General features: G+C 42.9%; 1 protein-coding gene across 1 annotated transcript in view; it reads right to left on the bottom strand.

Moving 5' to 3' along the window:
• The window catches only part of CACNA2D3 (calcium voltage-gated channel auxiliary subunit alpha2delta 3), a 778,957-nt gene that overhangs the window by 360,393 nt on the left and 395,347 nt on the right, over positions 1-23,217 (bottom strand). The window contains exon 10 of the mRNA XM_072941510.1: positions 7,509-7,598. Within this exon, the coding sequence (XP_072797611.1) occupies positions 7,509-7,598 (90 nt within the window). The remainder of the gene's footprint in view (positions 1-7,508; positions 7,599-23,217) is intronic.

The following is a 23,217-nucleotide window of genomic DNA, read 5'->3' as shown; positions in this document are numbered from 1 at the left end:
TTTCAAAATCGAAATGAGTCTGGTTTAAATGAGTCTGATAGATATAGTCTATGCTATGAAATAAAATCAAGGAGGTTTTGGACACACAGAGAATAAAATCAGGAACATGCTAATTCAGACTACACTCCTAAACTCCCTTGTTTTAGGGTTTTTTTTTAAATATATACTTGTTAGCATGCAACATTATGTATTAGTTTATGTATGTTAGTGTGTAAAGCATGCTGCAGTTCCAAGATTGTGCCCACTGGGGTACAAAACTCTAGATTTCAATTTCAGTTTTACACAGCATTTTAAAAGCTCCCAGCCTTTGTGAGTGGTAGCTGGGGTGACCACACTGTGGTAGTCAGACCTTCCTGTTCTTCCCTTGAATCAAGGGTGAAGATTCCCTTAATGAATGCTATTAATGCTGCAATTCAAAGCAATGTCCTTTAAAAACCCTACAATTACATAAAAAGGGCAAACACACACACACAAAAGTCTTTATCTTTCAGTAGTGAAAACTCCCACCATTATAATCTGTGAAGTTTCTTTATTTATTCTAAAATTATTTACTAAGTACACACACAGCACTGCAGATGAAATGAACAAAAACCTCTTCCGTTATGTAGTTTATATTCTATTTGGGGAGAGATACAAAACCAAAGTAAATAAGTAAATTATGTTGTGTTTGATAATGCTGATGCTAAGCTTAAAAAATAGGAAATGCTAGGGCAACTTTAGAAAATATAGTCAGGGAAGACCTCACTGAGAAGGTGACATTTGAGTAATACCTGATGGAGGTGAACATCTGGGACAAAGGCCTTCCAGGGAGGGCAAAAAGCATGTGTAAAAGCATGGAGTGACAACCTGTGGGCATGTTCAATCTGTTGACCCCAACACAGGGGAAGGATGGAGGCTGTCCTTTGATTTGCTGCTGGCTCCTAGTGAACCAGAGTTAATAAAGCATTCATGCTGAAGATTAATGCCCAGTATCCATGCACTTAGAATTCTAATATGGAGTTTGAAGTTGCAGTAACTTGAGAAAAGATTGGATGGATGGATGGATGGATGGATGGATGGAATAAATGAACTGTCTTGTGGCTATATTAGGACAAAGCAAAGCCAGCTCAAAACATACATGGAATACCACAGTATACTGGAAAATGCTCAATCCCAAACCACAAACTGGTGCCTAGGATAAGTTCCCTTTTCAGAGTATCCTTTTCTTCACTTACAAGATGGGAATAATGTGCTTACATGGTTGATATAACACAACTTAAATGTTTATTATATTCTGGGCTATCAGTATGAATTTACTTAATCTTTACTACCCTCTGAGATAAGTACTATCATTATCCTCCCCCCAACAGGTGGGGAAACCGAGGCACAGAGAGATTAGCTAACTTGCCCAAGGTTACAGAGCCACTATCTGTAATAGCCAAAATTTGAACCCAGGCAGTCCACCTCCAGAGTCTACTCTCTACAGCCTCCCAATAATGAGATGAAGTTCCTCGATTGGATGGCAATACATGGTAGGGCTCCACAAATGTTCATTTCCTTCTCCTAATATTCCTTCCTCCATCGTTTCCAGGGTTCCAGGATCACATGGCAGTCACCAAGGCCACCACCCAAAGAGTAAGTGAGTGCTCCTTCAATTCTGTGCCCTTGGCATGTGCCTCACTTTAGTCCTGGCTCTGGCAGCCACTCCTGCAACTCAGGCTGGACAGGTGCCCTTAAATTAATGAGCAGACAGGGCCCATGATATAGTATCAATAGGTAGAGATACCTGAGAACTAAGGCCCTTGCACCAGAAAGCTTTCCATATAACTCCTATTCTATTGGCTTTATTGACATAATTTACTATTCCAGAAAACTCTTGCTCAGGAAGATGAAAATGGCAAATAACTTTATTGCTTATCCCAGGAACTTCCTGAAAGACCCATCAAAGGACAATTTATACCCTAAGACTCTTTGAATCCCTGACCTCAAAATCTTTCCCTTGCTGCGTCCACCAATCCTAAACTATAATTTAGGATTCATACCTGGTCTTAACCAAGCCTCTTCCCTTTCCTTCACCCTGAAGACCCACCTTCATCCAGAATTTCATAGTCTCAATAAATGACTTTGTCCTTTCCACTCTGAATCGCTAAGATTCTACCATGATAGCACATTTTTTTCTTTACTACAGTAAGAAAACAGCCTTGCAGCCTTGTGTTATCAGCAGGTTGTTCTGGAGATGTTTTGGAGAGCATGCAATTCAACACAGCCTTCATGTCATTGGCTAAACCCAGTAATGTGCCACTGAATATAGGTGATCTATGCATTTGGTCACAGTGGCTGCAGAGGGGAAAAATTCCAGACAACTTGGAACTGTTGTTCATGTAACTCGTTTGAAAACATCCTGGAAAAACTCTCCCAAACAAAAACAAGAAAGAGAGGGAAATAAAGATATCTGAATACTGCAGGCTGGGAGAAGGGGCTGCCTGGAGCTGTTTATTTAAAAACACCACTTTCCACCCTGGCTGAGGCCCTGGTTTTCTCTGCAGCAATCTGCAGTTGGAGAATTTTTAAGAAAGCAATTAAATTCAAATGCTTTGATGAGTAATATCTCTTCTCTTCATATTTGTCTAGAACTTTTTTTTTATTGAATGGTGAGAGTGATGAAAGTGTTTTCCATAATAATAACAATGACAAGGGCCTGATGATGAACTACAATTAGCTCAGTGATTCATCAGTTAGCAGCGAAAATTTCAATGCATCCTGACATTTAGAGCGCTTGGTTGTGATTAACAGTCTTTGAAATGTCACTGAATTTTATTTAATTGGCTAAGAAAAATTTTTAAAAGGTAATCACTGCAAAGATCGCATTCATCGCCAAAAAAGATAATTGCAGTTGTCACATGACAAGGTAGATGCTATCTACTGTAGCAAACCAACTCTGTTCTTAGGGAATCTAATGATTGCAGGCAAGATCAATAGCTAGAAGGGTCTTAGAAGTTTATTTGAATGCTCCTTTCAAAGCCATTTGTACAACAACTGCAAGCCTTTAAGTCATCTGAGCAAATACTGAAACTGAAATGCAGGTAATTGCAAAACAGAATTAGCTTCATTTAGTTATAGCAACCTCTGAACCATTCTAAGCCCTAGCTCCAGTCGACATTTCAATTATGTGTGTTTGGGGGAGAGAGAGGGAGGGAGGGGGGGAGAGAGAGAGAGAGAGAAAGGATGTGTGTTTGAGAAATAGCTTTTTATTTCATACTGGCTTGCAAAGGCAGGCATAAAAAACAGGAAGAGAATTATATCACTAAAGGTCATACTGATGAAGTGGAAAATAGCTAAAGCTTCATTTTCATGGGAGATTAACCATCTCTATGTTTTTCAAAGTGTTTGGCTATTTAAAAGCCCAATGGCAAGAGACAGGATGAAAATGTTTCTCTCTCTGGGATAAATGTGCTCTCAAATGAATATGGTGCCAACTGTCAACCAATCTCAAGCAGGGACATTTTGTAACTTTTTTTATTCCTTAATTTCTGGAATTTATACTCAACCTCTCAGACTTTCTGATTGGCCAGACCCCAGAGGGCTTTTACAGGTGAAGGTAGAGCAAGCAGGTGTGCAGAAAGTTTCCCTGATTAAAAAATACTTCTCTCATCAGGATTCAAGAGAAAAAAAATCTGCCAGGTGATAGTAATTTCTCTGGCTCTTATAGGTGTTAGGAGTGCAATATACCCTCTTAAAGCATAAAAAGATATTATGCCTGAAGGTGTGATCAGTGATCTGCGACTTCTACAAGATTCTGTCCTGAGGTTGTGATATGATATAAAGAGTTCCTGGGTCAATAAGTTTGAGTGCTGGTATAGACACATTTTAAAATGTCTGCTCACTGTGGGACTTCTAAGGCCTTTAGCAGCACAAGTGCATTGTGAGTCTCCAAGAGGAGGATAGCATCCCCCACCCTGACCACCACACCTGTGTCAGAGTCTCATGGCAGACCAGCATTCCACAGGACATGCAGTGGGAATCACTCACTGGCTTAGGAGTGTCTTAGAACAAAACTGATAAGTGGAAGGGATGAGGAGAGAAAAGGTACCAGGGCAAGTAAAAGGAGAAGGGGAAATGAAGGGAAGCAGCTACTCCTGAGGACTTGGGCAGGGAACAGGATCAAAGCATTAAGAGTGGGAGCTGTTTCTAGAAATGACAGGTGCTCTAGAAAAAGCTGAAGTCGTCTAGTGTCTTTGTGGTCGTGAGATGGCACTTCCCACCCAACCCAGCACTGCTGAAAGGGAGCTGGGCACCACTTCCTCATTTTGATTTCTCAATCCCAGTCCACCAGAGCCACTCTCCTGGAATATGATGTGCACAGTTAGTTGTATAGGACCTCACACTTGGTTGAATACTCTGCTGTCACTCTCCTAAAATTCTTATTAACTTTTGAACAAGGGCCTGCCTTTTCATTTTGCTCTAGACCTCACAAGTTAAGTAGCCAGGGCTAGATCTACTCCTATCCCTGTTTTACAGATGAGGAAAATAAAGGTGAAACTGAGCAGTCTTCTCAAGGTCCTACAGCAAGCTCTGACTGAGTTAAGCTTCTCAGCCCAGGCTGCCTGGCTCCAGAGGCTACAAAGTTAAATATGACAAGCATTTCCTCACTCTTACTCCTTCATCTTCTCTGCCAAAGAACAGGAAAACAGAAATCTGCAGGGCACATTTCCAAGCAAGGGACTCCCCAGCTCAGAGAACCTCCTTCTGCGCTAGACACTAGGCTTTTAAAATAAAGAGATCCAGTTTTCCAAATGTGGCAACTCCTTTCAGTATCACCCCCTACAAAGAGCCTGCTGATACGCAGAGCTCTGAATCTCCCAGACCTGAGAAGGTGCCTATCCAGGGTTCAAATCAGAATTTAAAGATTTAGTTTGGTCCTTGGCTCTGGTCAGTTATGTTGATAAATTATTAACAAGATGTTAACAGGGATGTGCTGTCTCAAACACCGAGTGTTAAATGCTAATTGTATGTAGCCAATAGTCCCTTACAATGAGGCAAGAGGGAAGGGCTTCTGTTTGTATGAAGGAAGTTGACATGCACATTTCCTCCTATTTTCCTCTCCTCTGCAGTCATGAGTGGCACTAGCTCAGGACTGAGACCTCAATAGCCTTCTTTGTGCCAATAGATATTACTGGTAAAAAGGACACTAGAATTAGGGTCTACCCTTGGCTTGAGAGGCCACTGTAGCTGAGTAGGAAAAACTCAAATCATGGAGTGAGGCAAAACTGACCACCAATAGGAGCTGTGCAGTGTTAGGTGAATGCCCACCTGGAAACTGACAGCAGCTGGTCCACATTGCTGCTTGGAGACAGTGCAGCAAGGCCTCTGAGCCTCTAGCTGGTCTCCCAGTGGAAAATTGTCTGTGACAACTCAACACAGCTGTTGCCCCATTTAGTGCTTGTTTGCTCTCAGCTCCACCCCATGAATTTTCCCTGTAAACCACATTTCCCAGACTCCCCAGCGTTTTGACAAGGTTCGCCCGAAGGAGAATACTGAAGGATGGAAGGGAGAAGCCAAGTAGTTTCTAAGCCATATCTCCCTTTCTTTCTGCTATGGGGACATGGGCATTTTCCAGCAATGGCTGCATCTCCTCCAAGGCACCAGCTTCCACAGGTCCTTCAAGCCAAGATTCCAGTTTATACTGGGCAGCCCCCTCCACGGTTTTATTCCCATCTGGATGGTCACAGTGAGGAGGCTCTGATGACATCTCTCCCTCCTGCTGTCCTTCCTGCCCTAGAGAGGAGCTGCCTCCTGCCTGTGCTAATCCATGGATTGTTTCATTTTCTGTTTGGTTTCTCAGCTTTTCCATTCCTTGTGCAACCAACTTTCTGAGTTCATCTCCTGCTATTTGAAATACCTAGAGTGGTTTCTATCTTTCTGCTTCTTAACATCTTAACCACCACCTCCCTGGTCCAAAGCCACCATTATATGTCTTCCAGATAATGGCCTTACTGCTATTTATCAATAAAGCAGCCACTGACTTGTTTAAAATCCAAGTTGGATTGTGTCATTCTCTGCTCAGACTCCAGTGACTTTCCATCCCACATAGAGTGAGAACCAACTCCTCACTAGTGTCTGTTAGGCTCCATGTGATCCAACTCCTGCTACTTCCATGATCTCACTTCCTAGCACTCTCTCTTCCCCACTTTGCTCTTGTCACACTGGTCTTCTCACTGGATTGCAAATATGCCAAACATTTCTGCCTCAGGGCCTTTGCACTTGCTGCTCCTCTTATTGGAAACGCTTCCTCAAGCTATCCACCTGGCTGACCCTTCAGTTCCTTCAGGCCTCCACTCCAACATCACCTAATCAGAGAGATCTTCCCTGACCTCACTGTATAAAGGAGAAAGTCTATCACACTAAGACAATGGTACTCTTGTTCTCCATAAAACTACTCACTTCTTATGTCTCTTCCCATTAGAACTGGGGTCGGCAAACTTCTTCTGTAAAGGGCTACATAGTAAATATTTTAGGATTTTAGGTTTTATAGGCCATATGGTCTCTATTGAAACTAAACAACTCTGCCATTGTGGTGCAAGAGCAGCCATAAACTATATATAATCAGGTGGGCATGGCTGTGCTCTAATAAGACATTATTTACAAAATCAAAATGCAGGTTGATTTGTCTCATGGGCCATAGTCTGCTGATCTTTTCACTAGAATGTTAGGTCCATTAAGGTAAACACTTTGTACTGTTCAGGTGTATTCCCAGTGTCTGGCACAGAAAAGCATGCAACATATACTAGCCAAATAAATGATACAGAAACTGCATTAATAAAGACAGTCATTACTTTTCCTATTGCCCTCCCAGAGTAAAAAGAACACAAAAGTTATATGTTGCTCTAGCTTAACACAATTGCATTCAAGGGGTAGAATCACCAGTCCAAGATTCCCCAATATATTTCACAGACTGTTAATGGGTGCTATTTGAAAAAGGATTCTTTGTCCAAAGAAGTGTGAGAAACAGGAGGTAAAGCAGGGAGCCTTGAGTATGCTACTGCATACTGTGAATCTCTAAGGGGCTGGAAGAGAGGGAGGGATAGGTACAGCTTGTAGAACTCTCCAAACATACTGCACAGAGAAAGCCCTTCTCCCTCTGAACATCGCCACAGACAGGGATTCAGTGTGACTGAATAAGGCAGGAATTCAGTGTGACACAAGAAATGAGTCTACTCCATTAACAAAATGAGAGTTTCTCAGATGAAGAGAAATCTGCATGAGATGGTGTTCAACTAGTGAGACACTGATGCCCCCAGAGTCAATGAGTGTGGCAGGTGAGTCCCCTGACCAGACTGCACCATCAATTCTGCCCAGCAGGGGGCTGGTTTGACCTCACTGGCTGAACCTGGTTTCCCAGACCATGAAAATGGCCAGCCTTACCCTCCCATCTTATGCTGTGGATACTGCTCAATGACAGCCAGGCCTAACAGTAATGCTGGTCCATAACTTAAAAAAAAAAAAAAAAGGCAAATCAAAGAGGATCTTACATCGCTGAGAATGTTGAAGGCCTCGTTCAGAGCTATATCTAGCATTCCGATTCCTTTGGCAAAAAGTTTGTCCAGATGCTCCCTGAAGTGCTGAAACAACAAAGCAAAAAACCCCATTAGCATCTGTCCTGTTATATGAAACACCAACCTCGAATGAGCAAACACATGCCAAGGCAAAACCAATAATTTTCAGACCCAAATGGTCATAATTTGGTTTTTGTCTTTTAAACTCAAAACATAAGAACTTACTCAATATAAAACTTACCTTCCATGTGTATTTTTTAGCTTGGATTACACATTAGGGGGGAAAGTTCAGATTTTGGTGAAAACTATGTAATTTGTTGAAAATTCCTGCTTTCCTCTCCAGTTTTATCTCCTGTGACTCTCCCCTCTTTCACCTTCTATTTCCCACTCCTGATCATTTTTAGGACTCCATGCATGTTCCTCCTCCACTGGGAACCCATTCTCCATCCATTTTCTGGTGCCTGTCGCCATCATGATGCTCTCTTTTATCTACTTTTGGGGTCTCAGTTTTGACATCACCCTTTCCTGACCCAGGAAGCCTTCCCAGAGCACCCACCTTTGAGACTGGCTTCGAATGCTTCCTTGCAAGCCCAGGCTGTCAGCCCAGGCTCAGACCCACCTTGCACTGAGCACTCCAAGTGTATAATCTGATTAGATTCTGTCCCCACTTAAGACTGTGATGTTCCTAAGACAGGGTATGTCTGCTTGTTTACTGTCCCCCACATCCACCACATATCTATACACAGAAGGCGCTCAATAGCCTCCTCCAAAGAGCCAAAGAGCGAGGATAAACACTGGATCATAACATGACAGTTGTGACTATGAAAGGGAGATTCGGGCTAGATAGAGAGGGCTTCAAGGAACAGGTAGAATGGGAAAGAGTCTCTTTGAGACAAGTCCCAGACTCTTCTGCTTTGTCAGTTCCACAGAACCAGCATCAGCTGAAAAAGGGACAAACAAAATGACTGTGAAACTCCCAACATTCCCGCTTCCCAACTAAAAGGCAAGAGCAGGTCCAGGCGCCTTCCCAGGTACATGTGGATGTACCTGATGTCCACTGGCCCAAAGCCCATGTCCACAGCAGCACAGCAGCTGGCACAATTTTCCAATTGACTCATTCCAAAACAATTTCTTTTCTATTGAAGTGAATTATTCTCTCCCCAAAGGCATCCACATCATTGTCTGCTGGGGAACTGGCTAGAAAAGTCACTAGGAGGGAGAGGGGCAGGAGGGGTGGCTCCTGGAAAAGATCTGCCGGTGGTTTCCTGGCCTAGGTATGGCTTCCTTTCTCCTACCATGCTGGGACCCAACAAAGCCATCAGCATTCACATGGTGACACCCACTCAGGATGTTTCTGCCTTAGGACCCCAAAACTGATCAAAACATCGGAGCAGATCATAGAAATCGATCCTTGGACATGGCTGATGGTTCTAAGATGTTGTTCTGCCTGGACTTGCTCAGGAAGCAACAGGGGCTTCTTGTCATCAGGGTGGGCTACAGGTTTGCTGGCAAACTTGACTGTAAAGCTTGACTGGGCTACTCATGGTAATCAGCTTTAATGACACCCAAGTCTAACACTAATCAAGGTTGGATTTGAGGTTGGTAGATCACCCTGGGGATACTCATACACCACCCACATGACCTCTTCCCTGGTCTGCCCCTCCCTCACAGCAACCGTCCCCTCACACTTACCAGAGCAGCCCCAGTTCTGGAAGCCTAGTCTGGTCCTTAATAAATACCAGGCAACTGAGTCCTCACAACAACCCTGTGGGGTTCCATCATCCCACCCTGCAGAATTTGGGGCCCAGCACTGTCCCCAAATTCACATACCTCCCAGCTGCCTGGCCCAGGTTCTACCCCGATCAGTTTCATCTGCTCTAATGCCCTCCTTCTTTCTGCTATATACTTGCTACTCTTTTCTGAGGATGGAGGAGGGGGATACCCTGCATGCCTGGCTATATCTTGACAAAGAGCTGGCCAGTCTGGCTCCAGAATGCTCACTCCTAGTCTCTGCACTTGGGCTGCAGCTGAATCTACAGGTGACTATCAAGTGGCCTGAGTGATGGAAGAGAGGCATGCTGAGGCCAGGCAACCAGGCAAACCATATGATCAGAAACCAAGTTCCATGATTCTCTATTCTTCCTGCCTGATGCCTAAGGCCCAGTAGGATGCCAAGTGCATGACATGTCCTCCATGAGCACTCGGTGGACAAACTTAGGAAACTGACCAAATCTGGAGTCCCACAGTAGGTGGACAAGAGGGAATCTGATTAGTCTGTCTTCTTCAAGAAACTCCACCCTTGGAAACCTTCCTCGTGGGTGAGTGGTGACCACCAACAGAACTTAGATTTGGTGAGCATCACCCCATGGTGGCCCCCACATACCCTACAGGACAGAGTGTGATGACATGCCCATCCACAACCTGCAGAGAGGCTGGTCTTTAACTGGCCCCAGGTTCACATCTCAGTGGCCTAACTCTGCCTTGACAAGTTTGTTCTATTCATCTGATGTCATTTCTGTAAGCTGCATTTAACTGTGCTCAGTCACACAAGTTTACACAGTATTTTTTAAATAACACAGAGACCTCCTTTAATTTTTTTTTAATTCCTGTGTCGCTGCATGTCATGTGCAGAAAGATGCTTCAGGCAATGGTTGCCTTTACTGTTGGACACTTAGAGTAAAATGTAATAACATGTCATGGAATTCCCCTCAATTAGCTATTATAACAAGGTCAATTGTGATTTTGTTTCTTCCTGGTACAAATTGGGTCCATATACAAGATAGAGAAAATATTTCCTCAAGTTAAAGGTTTCCAAATGATGTCACAATGAAGGATACTGTTTCTTTCTCTCTGTCCTCTCCCTCATGCCCATAACTCCCTTTCCTCCTACTCCACAACGTGAACCAACTCAACCTCATCATCTTGGTCTTCCAGGCTCTGCATTTAACCCTCAGCCCAACTTTCCTCCTACACAAACTGGGGGGGGGGGGCTGAATTCCAGGGACCCATCTCTCACATATGGCCTCCACTAAGAGCTACTCTGTCCATTATGGTAGCCATGAGCTACATGAAGCTATTTATATTAAGTTTAATTAAAATTACTAACTCAGTTCCTTGATCACACTAGCCACATTTCAAGTGCTCAAAAGCCCCTTGTGGCTGGTGGACACTGCAATGGACAGTGAAGATCAAAGAGTATCTCCATCATTGTATAAAGTTCTATTGGGCACTGCTGAACTGGAGACACAGGGCTAGACTGGTCTGTCCTCCTCACTAAGCCATTGACTGATGGTGAATCAGAGGAAACTCTAAGGCTTTTTACCCAGTGAATGTGTGATTTTATCTGTCCAGCATCTATATCCGTTCTGATTTTCCTTCTTTCTCACCACCTCATAATTTATATGGATTGGGTGAGGCTAACATCTCTCTCTCTCCTTCTCAGATCAAGGGGTGAGCCCACTGATCAGCTCTGCCCACTCTGAGTTCCAATCCCATCAGCCACAGTTGGGCTTCTACCAAAACGTGGGAAGGAGACTCTCTCTCTCCACTGAGATTACTGAAAGATCAGGGAGGAAGCCTGGTGCTGCCAGCAGCCATGTAGCCACTGCACAGAAACAGCTCGTCTAAATAAAGTTAACAGTGAAAGAGAACAGAGCCCAGAATGGAGGGGGGCCAAAACAGAGTCACAACAGCATGGCTTGAGCCCCTAAATCCAGCCATGTTTAGTTTTTTCAGGTAAGTGCCAATAAATCTGACTCTGCCTGACCAGATTTAGCTATATTCAGGCCACTCAAGGAAAGGACCTTGATGACCACACCCATCACAATAACCCTGGCTGATACAATACCTTCCCAAAGATCCCCCTGCATTACAATGATCCTTCTCTACACTCACTCCTTTCCTTCTTAATCACTGTCGTTGCATTGCCTGGTGGGCACACATGTCCGTGCCCGTGCCAGACAGAGTCAGGCACTTCATACACAGCACACTCCTGGTGCACGTGTATGTAACGGTCATGGCTTTCACTTCCCATAGCCTGGAGCAGTTTGTTGAAGATGAATCCTAACCATGTGCACTCCAAGGGTAGTGTCTGAAAGAGAATGAAGGGGCACGGCTGATGGCCCTGCAGCCTCCTCATCAACACAGATTCCTTTTTGTCTGTTCTCAGTTGTGCCTGCTTACTGTAAGAATCGAAAATGTTTACACTGAATGCAATCACACTATACTTGTATGTTAACAACTTGTATATAGACCCCGTGGACTCTGCAAAAATAAAACTGAACTAGGACTCAAGAGACTGAGTCCAGGCTCTGGTTAGACAATTTACCAGCTATGAGACTCTGAGGCAAGGCTTTGGCTCTCAGGCTTCAATTTTGCTCCCTATGAAACGGGGATGGGAAAGCTCTTGCCTAGTGGAAAGAAAAGTGAGAGCATCAGTGCTTCAGAGCAGCAGGCAGGAGCCAGGTGGCTGAATTCCAGTTCCTGCTCTGCCACTCACCCTCTCTATAAGCCTCAGTAAGACACTTCCTTCAGCTATGCCTTCTTTCCCCTCTTAATGCAAGAAGTATTGAGGTGACCTCTCACTGTTATTACAGGAAAAGAGAAGTCATCTAAAAGAACTGTGATGAAAGAAACATGTGAGACTATTTTAATTTCATATTCACTAAAAGAAATATTTGAAAACATCCTACAAAACTTTATACCTCAAGCACCTATGCTAACTTCCTGGTTTGCAAATTTACAATCTAATTCACCTTGAAAAATGACTTACATCAATCACATTTAGGGTCAGGTTTTATTAAATGGAGAGAGACACATGGTTGATTTTACTGACAGCAAGGCCTGAGTGTCGTCCAGAGCAAGCTACCGAAGCACAGGAGGTTCAAAATTAGCCAAGCCAGGAAAAACAGTCCCCAACAACTGTGTGCCAGAAGGTGGCCAGTTTCCATTATTTTTCTAAATTAAAATAAACAATTTATTGGGAATGGTGACAGTTCTATTTTATTACTAAACTTCAATAAAGGAGGAGGAGGGTGGCTTTTTATCTTTGCTTCAGGCACTCATGCAGCATATGCTGCTGTCCGGGAGAAGGCCTCGCTTCCAAAGCAATTAGCACAGCTTATTGCCTGGGGAGGTGAACCAGCACAAGTACCATGGCTTCCTGTGCCCAGATGCCAGCAGGCACAGTGAGGCCGCTTATCTCCATGAAACACTCACAACATCCAGGCCAGTGGAGAGTCCTGGCGAAACAAACCTCTTCCTCCACCAGCATTTGATTTAGTTGAATCAATACTGATAACTCTCTCTGTGATAATAGCAATCATGTTTTTTCCTGTCTATGTAATTATAATGAATGTTTGAGTCCTCCCAATTAAAAGCAGGGGATTAATATAAAAAGTAGACATCAGGAGACAAAACAATCCCCGATCCACAGAGCCCCTGAGAGCTGGTGGTCCTGGCTGGGGCTATCTGGTGGAAAGGCTAACAGCCACCTATCAGTGGTGCCCATTGAGGTCACTTGAGTTCAACAGACCTGATTTTTATGCCCACTACATGCAGATAAGGGTTGCTGCAGCCATGGGAAGGTTTTCAGAAATTGCCTCACCCAGTTCCTCTAATGGCAGCCAGCACTGCTCAATTACAACAGTATGCTGGGCACTGGGAACTTTTCATCTATAACCTCACTTGTTTTTCCTAAACACTCCCAAAAAGTACTATTAGGTTCTCATTTTACATATAGGCAAATGGAGACTTAGAACAATAAAATATTTACCCAGGATGGCAGAGCAAGTATGAGGAAGGTAGATTTCCAAGTGCAGAGCCCCATTTCTAAACCCATATGCAACCCAGCCCCTCCCAATAAACAGGGTGCAGCTCTCAATGTCCCTGACAAGGTACAGCATGTAGGAGGTAAAGAGCCCTAGGGATCTTGTTCAGGGCTGGTTTCTTGGGCACATAATGTACGCAGCCACACAGAGCCCCATGCTCAAAGGGCCCGTGCTTGGTTTAAAGCTTCATTGTCACCGTCTTGAAATTCTTAGTAATTTTACTGTTGAATCTGTGTTTTTTTGATGATATCCAATGGAACAAGATCATGCATGTGAGAAAAGGAGTATGGGAATTGTGCAGGTCCTTGCCCCTTGCTGTCTGGGTCACACTTAGCATCTGGCAGTGCCCAGGGAGTGCAGAAACAGGGCAAGTGTTCATCAGATGTGCTTGGCTTTGTTATGTTACTTTGTATCGTGGCCACCAGGTGACAAACTAAAATTAAGAAACTAAAGGTAAGAGTACCCTATAGAGGCTCTCCAAACTTTAGTTCTATGAGTAACAGACATGGTACCACTTGCCTTCTCCTAATATAGGGATACTGCTTAATATAAAATCAGCCTGAATTAGAGACGCAGTGTCCCATTGATCATGTCTGTCTCATTCTGATGTCAAACTCCTCATGTAAATTCCCAAATACACCTTCACAAATCTCAAGGGTCCCATCACCACTGAACTCCAAACCCAAGCCACAGGAGCCCGTTTGTCAGAGATCAAGAGGGCATCCATACCTGTCTTCTGGCCTGACTGATACTGGGCCACATGATGATTTCATATAAATATGGACACTTCACAATGTAATTCCTCCTAACAGAACACCCTCCTTCACCCCCAACCCTAGGATGATTCTTCCAGGCTCCTGTGGAGTCTGAAAAATCCCCTGGCTGAATTTTACACCATCTTTTGGGCACATATGCCAGGGTCCTCAGCTCAAGCCGAGGCTGGTGTATAGAAAGCACCCAATAAATGTTGTCAGCAGTATTACCTTATCTTTGTCTTGGGCACTCTCTTTCAGCTGGGCCTCAAAACATCCCCAGGACCACCTATTTTCTAGGAATCCTTTTCTCTAACTCTTTAGGGGCTTACTGTGATTCTCCCCTCGAAAAAGCTATCATTTGTTTCTTATCTCCTCACTACATGTGCTCCCCTCTCTACACGGTGCAGAGAAAAGCACTTGCACACATCTTGTGACACTGCTACCTCAAAGTGAATCAGACTGTCATTCAATTTCAGTGGAGAAAGCACATCGTGACATGGTGTTTCTCAAATGTGAAAACACAATGGCCTGAGAAAGCTGGTATGAAAGAGGCAAGTCCAGATGTTTGTAATTTGGAGGAGAAAGTACAGACCTGATAAAACTGTGTCTGCGTTGCAGTTTCTCCTATATGTTGTCTATTACAAATTGAAGTGTCTGAAGGTAGCAGCTGTTTAATGCTAGTGCCAAATTAGAGACAAGATAGATCTCTTGGATGTAAACAAATGAGTATTAATTCATACCAGGTAGTCAGTTGAGTATATCCTCATTTCATTGGCAAAAGCACTAATTATCCCTTGTAAGATGATAATGACAAGGCCAGAATGGGCAATTCTCTTTGATCAGGAAATATCTAAAGTGGAACTATCGCCTCCATGAAGCCATGCACAGTGGGGCGAGGAGGGGTCCCCGAGGACTCCCTGTCATATCTTATCAGTTCATCATCCTCGTGAGGCCACAGAGAGCGGCAGCTCTGCGAACCTTCCAGAGACAGGAAAGCCATGACCCAAACACTACTTGAACAGAAGTGCCTGCTTTGTGTCTTGCCTGGTAAGATGGCGTGTGTGTAAACAGGCAGGCCTCACACTTCACGACTTTCTGACATTTCTGAAGGTCCTTCATAAATTTTATAAAAACCTTGATTTAATTCAGGTTTGCTTCTTGGAGGAAAAAGTCTTGTCAGCCATACTATGAGAGAGCAGACAGAAGTCACAGCTTCAGTTCATACCAAACACAGCTCCAAGCTTGGTGAAGCTTCAGCTACAAAGAGATGTGTATTTATAGTCGGCATCCGGGGACAACATAATGCCAGTGCAGCCCTGCAGATGCCATGGGCTCATCTTCATCAAACCATCTCCTCACAGTCAGGCTGAAAGTCCTTTGCACCCAAATGCAAAGCTACAGCCCAATGTGGAAGGTGGTGGGTGCTGAGGACACACATTTGGGGTCACGGGCCAGGGGTGGTGACGAATGTGCCCTGATCTTCCTCATGCTCACCTATTCAGGGGCAGCAACATTCATTTCTAGGACACCTTGGTAAAGACGTGTGACCCCTTAAGACAACTAAATTAGAACTTTTCCTGTATGATCACTTGGAAGATTTGTATAGTTTTCTGAAACTTGTATTCAATTAAAGTTTTGTTTCACTGATCTCTGCATTTTGTCAAATTAATTACATATGAGTATCAAACTTAATTATCTGAATTTCTTCCATTTTCATTCAAGTCTGTGAATAGCCTACATGACAACCTAATTTTTTTAAAGATTTATCAATATTTATGTGGCCAGTCCCCTACTGATGAAAATTTAGGTTTTCAGTGTCTTATTTTTTTGAACATTACTACAGTAAATGTATGCACATTGTAGAGTCATAGTGTATATTGTAGTCACACCAGTAAAATAACTTCATAGAAGGGAAATTATTGGGTCTTTTTTTTCTTCATTTATACCATGCACAGTTACTATGAGAAGTTAATGAAGTAATTTCAGACAAAGTACTTAATACAGAATCCAGCATATAGTAAGCACTCAGTAAATGTTATGTCTTACTAGTAGAGTATGCATGGTGTTATATTTTGAGCTTATTTAAAATATCCAAATTGAAATTCTAAAAAGCAAAACAAAAACAAATACATCGCACAACACACACAGCAAAAGGAAGGTCATTGACCCCTATAGGGACTCAACCAGTGCACTCAGGGATGTGTCTCTCTGTGTCTCTCTCCTGGAACTATTTGGTTTCATTCTGCCAGCAGGCTCTTGATCACACAGCTGCCTACATCACCAGCCCCACATGCTCCTGGCTTAGTCTGCCCAATGGCCAGAGCTAGGGTTGCCAGATAAAAAACAGGATGCCTAATTAACTTTGAATTTCAGATAAACAATGACTACATTTTTAGCATATTTGTTGTTTTTCTGAATTTCAAAGTGAATTCGGTACCCTCTTTGATTTGTGAAATATGGCAACTCTACACAAGACCAATTTCAGCAATGTTTCTATCAGAAAAGTTACCGGAAACACTCAAATTAGCCCTGCTTATTATTAACCCATGATTTGCACGTCTGGGCCTGAGCCAATCAGCCAGCCAGAGAAAGGGGCCCATGACTCATCCAGGCCCAGATCATGTGCCCATTTCTGAATCTGTGGTTACAAAAGCAAGAACTGGGGAAAGTCCCACCTAACCTTCTATATATGGATTTGCTAAGGACAAGGGGATTTCATGAGAGGGGAATACCGGACAGATAAGAACCACTGCACAGCCAATGTATAAGCAGCTAGTAGGAGAGGCATAGCTTTTCTCTGGCTTAATCCACCTTCTCAGAGAAATGGGTCAACATGGCCAAGGCAGCAAAGGTGTACACACACACACACACACACACACTCTCTCTCTCTCTCTCTCTCTCTTTCTTCCATGTTGAGCAAGTGCTTTACCCTGCAGCCTGTAAAGGGGGAAACACACGTAGTGAGGAGATAAGAAACAAATGGTAGCTTTCCCCCAGGGAACATCACAATATGCAGCTAAGGAGTTAGAGAAAAGGGTTTTTAGAAAATAGGTGGTCCTGTGGATGGCTTGAGGCCTAGCAGAAGGAGCACGCCTGACAGAAGAGAAGATAATACTGCTCTTGGCTTGAGCACTCAGAAGTAATGTCTCCTTCAAGCCTCACAACAATCCCAGGTGACAAAGTGCTCTCATTATCCTCATTTTATAAATGAAGAAACTGATTCAGAGGGTTTACATCACTTGATAAGAGCTCATAGCTAATCAACGGCAATACTGGGACTTAAATCCAAGCATTCTAACTCTAAAATACATATTTAATTCCCCCTAAACATTTTTATTACAGAAAATTTCAATTATCAACTCACAGCAAATTCTATTAATACTCTACCACCACCTACTTCCATATCTCTTGTGGTAACTAGCCTCCAACATGGCCCCTGGTGATCCTCACCTCCTGATATTCATACACTTGCATAGGGCTCTCCTGCACTGGGCCAGGGTTGGGGCTCTGTGACCAAGGGAATACAGCAGAAGTGATGAGATGCCACTTGCAAGATTAGGTTATGAATGGCACTATACATTCCACCATGGCTGTGCTCCTGATCTCTGCTGAATAAGTCATTCTAGGGGAAGCCAGTTGCTTTGTTGGGAACAGCAATATGGAGGTGCCCACAAAGTGAGAAATTGAAGCTTCCAACCAATGGATATCAAGGGACTGAGATCTCCTGCCAACAGCAACATGAATGAGCTCAGAAGTAGATCTTCTACCATAGTTGAGCCTTCAGATAACTGCAGTGCCCAGCCAACATCTTGAGTGCAACTTTGTGAGAGACCTTGATACAGAACCACCCAACTAACACACGTCTGGGCTCCTGTCCCTCAATAACTATATGAGGAAATAAATGTTTGGTGTTTTAAGCTCTTAAATTTGGGGAGAATTTGTTTCATGACAATAGATAATTAATGTACCTTCATCCAGATTATACTGAGCATATCCCAGGCATCATACTGTTTCATATGTGAACATATCAATGTAGTATGTGTCTGAAAGAAAAAGACTTTAAAAAAACAAAACCACAACACACATTGCACATTGTGTCAGTCACAGTCACACAGCTTGAATAAGGTCCAAATAAGGTCCACATGTGGTAACTGGTTGAGGGTCTCTTAAGTCTCTCATTCTAGAGTTCCCACTTCACTATTTTTCCTACAATTTTTTGTTGAAGAAACTAAGTTATTTGTCATGAAGAGTGCCCAGAATCTGAATTTTACTAATTGCACTCCTGAGGTGTCACTCAACATGTTCCTCTGTTTCCTATATTTTAGTAAATTTATGGTTAGATTTAAAAGCTTGATCAGATTCAGGTTTGACGTGTGTGTGTGTGTGTGTGTGTGTGTGTGTGTGTGTGTATTTACGTGGCATGTACATCATTTGTGGTATTGTTACTTACCTTAGACAACCATCTGGTAGTCTCTTTGTGATGCCGGCAGCCAGTGATGCTCAATGCCTAGATTCACTAATCCATTAGGCATGATACTTTAATTCTATCGTTCTTCTTCATTTATTAGATGCGAAGTATCTAGAAATTTCTAAAAAGAGGAACTTTTCCTCTCACACTATTTAGTTATCTATGAACCGCCTGTAGAATAAAGCTGGATAAATACTTGCTGCTCTTTGTTCACTGGATTTCAAAATTAAGATTGGTCCAAAGGTGACCATGACGATTCCCTTCTCTTTTTAAGTACTATTATGAACTTAGGGTTTTTCTGCTTCACATTTTTCTGCTTTGCCCAGTATCAGCATAGACTGAAGCATATATTATGTGTTTCAGTCTGTTGCTAATTTTTTTTGAGGGCACTACTCAATTTATCCCATTTTTGGCCAGTAGGTGACTTTTTTTCTTCAAGTTTGCACCCAAGTATTTTTACAGTAGTTGTAGTCTTCTGCTGTCACAATGGACAATATGTTCCAGGCTCATCTTGTTCATTTTCTGCCCCTAACTTATAATTGGCCATTTCTCCAGGGAGCCCAATACAACTCCTAGTCTTAACCATTCACACTGTACAGCTTCTCAGAAATGAGAGGGAAGGAGAAAAAGAAGAAAGAACAGAAAGGGGCCAAATGAAGGAGCAGAGAAGAAAACAGCTTGAGAAGCTCATGATGAACATAAAACGTGGTACAAATCTTATTCCAATAACATGATGGGCAAAGCGATAAGGAAATAAGTAACTGCTTGCTAAATACAGGTCAGGAGTTCACTCTGGGAACAGAAATACAGGAGAAAAAAGGCTGCTGGATTAAGAAGAGTTTGATGAAAAAGACAGGAGGTTTGACCTTTACTAAGGCAGGACCATATGAGAAACCAAATTCCATCACCTTAAGACTAGAACAGGCCTCCAGTGGCATCCATTTGATACAATCCCCATTGGTACTGGGTGAAGTGAAATCTGACTATACGCACCTCACATCTTCCCTATCATGGTCTTTCCTTCCCTTTCCCCATGGTACACATTTGATCCTATTACCCTTAGCCTGTTGCTGGATCATATTCATTCACTGAGACCTCAAATGTTGATTAAGAAGCCATCAAATGCCACATACTGTACATGATCAATTGAGCAAGAGCAGATCTGGTCTCTGCCCACAGTGGAGGGGAGACAGACCAAAATCAATAAATACACCAATATGGGTAAAAATAATAAATGCCTTCAAGGAAAGGCTCATGGTACTCTGATACCATATGGGACACCGAGGAAGCGCCCAGTATTTGAGTAGGCAAAGGCAACAGGGCCGGGGCATGAAGTTGCAGGTGGAGAAACAGCATGTGCCAAGGTCCTGTGTCAGGAGGAAACAGAGCACACATAAATGGCTGAATATAAGATCACTGAGCCCAGAGAGGGGAAAAGAACATAGTATATCATGGGTCTGGAGAGCCAGGAAGGAGCCAGACAAGGTAGGAATTCAGACAAGGTAGGCACATTCAGGGTTTTTTTCAATAAATTATTACCTGGAATGGTTCTTTAAGGATCAAAAGGACTTGAAGATTCAGAGCTAATTTGGAATCACAGGTTGTGGGGTTCATAACAAGGAACAGGAAGCCCTTTTCAAGGACTCCCAAATCAGCAGCAGATGAGCCATGAGAGTAACAGGAATATGGACCTCACAGAACAGAGTGACAGAAGCCTAGGGCCATTTCATGCTGTAAAACAAAACAGTAGTAATCCACAGGAAATAGACAGAAAGATTTTCAATCATAGGACATGAAATCAACAGAGATCTTCATAGAAAACACACATGCTCCCATTCCAGGAAAATCAAGATTCAGTCACTGACAAAGTGAAGAAACCAGCAGAGGAAACCTCTCCAGCAAAGCATTTTATAACATGTGAATAAAGGAGTTCTTTTTTTAATTCACTGTCATTGTAAGGATAAAGATAAACCTCTTTTTAATATCCAAGTTGTTTTCTGAAGAAAAATGATGCTTTACAAATATGTAGTCTATCCAGCAGGTAAAAATGAAAACAAATAAATATAATGTACTTTACAAGACACCTTGGAGCTCTAGGTCACAGATCAACTGAATATCAACTCTGCTACTTGGATCCACTTACTGGGGACAGTTTCATGATTCTTTTAAAATTTTCTCTCCATCTGTGCAGGTTACCCACGTGGCTCTTCTTCATGCCTAGCCATGGGGGGAGCGGTCTACATTCAGTCATCATCTCAGTCCAATACTTCTGTCTCCTAGCCCCAAGGGACACAGGGTTTCCTCCTCAGCACAAACTGAAGCTCTAAAGAAAGCAGAGATTACTATCTAGTCCTGTCTGCCACTGTGGTCCCAGTCACTTCAGCTGGGTCAAAATCCAGGTTCTCCTGTGGTAATCAGCCACTAGGCATCCTCAAACTAATCAGCCAGCCTCATAGCTAACTGTCCTCCCCAGTTGTTGGGGCATCTTCCAGAAGCCTGGAGGTAATCTGCTTCTCAGCCTGGTAGGGAGTAGGTTTCATGAATTTAATTAACACATTTCTACTCACCTAAAATTGAAATTAAAGGGACTTTAGAAAGAAAATCATTATTTTCATCATGCAAAGAAAATAGCAAAAGATGCTAATCATCTGATGTCTAGATAATGCTCTTCACAAATATTATAAAGGCAGAAGTTGGAGAAGGTCCATTATTTGAGGTCTGAACCTCTCCTAACTTCACCTTTACAAAGTCTATTTGACCTTTTCCTCTGTTGCACAGGGTTTTTGGGCTGCTTTGATAGCAGATGGGCTGCAACTGAGTCACCGGAATAATGATTAGTGTGCCAGCAAGGCAGGGAGAGTCCGTAAGGGGAATATTCAGGAGCCGCATGCCAGGAGCCATTCCACAACAAGAACCTGCAGTGTGGCACACTCAGGAATGGCTGTTTTGCACACTGATGAATTCAGGAGCATTCAAAGGAGTCAGAGAGAAACAGATCTATGGGGAAGTGAGCATGCCACTGAAGAGACAGAAAGGGTATCCTCCCTTTGCACAGCCCCAATTACTCTGCTTCAGAATTTCTCTAACGTTGTTTAATCTTGGTGGTAATAAAAAAAATATCATTTTAGTGAAAACCTTAAAACTGAATTGTTGTCCACTTTGCTCCTCTGGCTCCAAGGGCTACCTATGGGAAAGATTTTTAAGTTCACTTCCAAGGCACACTAAAGATACTCATTCCCAAAACTCATAGGAGGGAGTGAAGCAGCCTGACTAGTGGGAGAGCAACATGCAGGCAAGCATGAAGCAGACATCCACCAAGAGGGACACAGAGGCAGAGGAGTTTTGCTTTAAAGGATATAGACACCATGTAATTATGCTTATTCTAGCTTTTTACACTCAGCGGTGATGCAGAAGGGGATTGGAGAAGGGGTAAAAAGAAAGTTTCAGGCGTGTCTTCTTCAGGTCCAGGACCCAGGGATCCATTACCCCCATCTCTCCATCTCTGTTTCATTGGGCTGCTTCAGAACTGCAGCACCACAAATGCAGGCGGGAATGAGGTCAGGGGAAGCCTTTGTGAATTCAACTCTTTTCATGTGCCTCAGAGTCGATGGAGCTGATTGAGGCTTCCTCAACTCCAATCTCCTTGTATGAGACTCTCCTTCAGTCCCAGAAATGCTGTTCCCCAGCACTTCTCACTAAAGTGTAAAGCAAGAAGCTTTACAGGGGGGATGCGCCGATTGTTGTTATTTGACCAGTGAATGGAAAAATATATAAAAAGGACAAAAAAAGGAAAGTCTGCATGATATGGTCAAGTAAGAATAGCAACTGATTCTAGAAAACTTGATAAATCCCCTTCTGGTTGTTTGCTATTGTAATGCCTTAAAATCAAGACAAGGAGGACTAGTTAACTGAGGCTGGAGACATCGACCAGGCTCAGTTCTCATTTCAGAATTAAAGAGCATTTTTATTTATTATCAAAGCACCCTCTGTTTTAATAAAAAGCTATTACAGAAGACAAAGTAACCTAAGTGAGCTGGAATGAAATTTCACAAATTCATATGAAACAGTTTCTCCTCTAGTTGGCTGTTTATACATGACACATGACTATCAATCAGTTCCTATCTGTATTTAATGCCAATTCACTTATCTGACTAATAGGCACTGGAATCCACAACACTGTTCAATTAAAGGGCTGGCACATACTCTCTTGTCATTTTCACATATATTTATTGAGCATCTACTATAGATGCTGGGACAATTAGACAGGATCTCTGGCCTCACAGAACTTATGTTCTACTTGTAGGGTCAAGAAAGTGACAAGACAATAAATACATTTTAAAGATAAAATAACTTGTGATGAGAGTTCTGTAGGATTGGTCTGGTGAGAAAGAGTGAACTAGGGAACACAGGGTACCTTCGGTTGGGTAATCAGAAATATTTTCCCAAAGAAGAGAGGGAAGACTCCAGACAAAGCTGAGCAAGTCCCAGGACTAAAAAGAACATAGCGTTTCTGCAAGAAGCTCATGTCCCTCCAGTGTGAACAACAGAAGCTGGTACTGAATGAGCTTAGAAGGTGAGTCTACACTGGGACAAGGCATCCGGAGAGGAACTTGAAACTTCTCATAACTGTCATA

The sequence above is a fragment of the Vicugna pacos genome, chromosome 17 (assembly GCF_048564905.1).
Source record: "Vicugna pacos chromosome 17, VicPac4, whole genome shotgun sequence".
NCBI lineage: Eukaryota > Metazoa > Chordata > Mammalia > Artiodactyla > Camelidae > Vicugna > Vicugna pacos.
The sequence above is the reverse complement of the archived record's forward strand: the minus strand, read 5'-3'. Positions and strand labels throughout refer to the sequence as shown.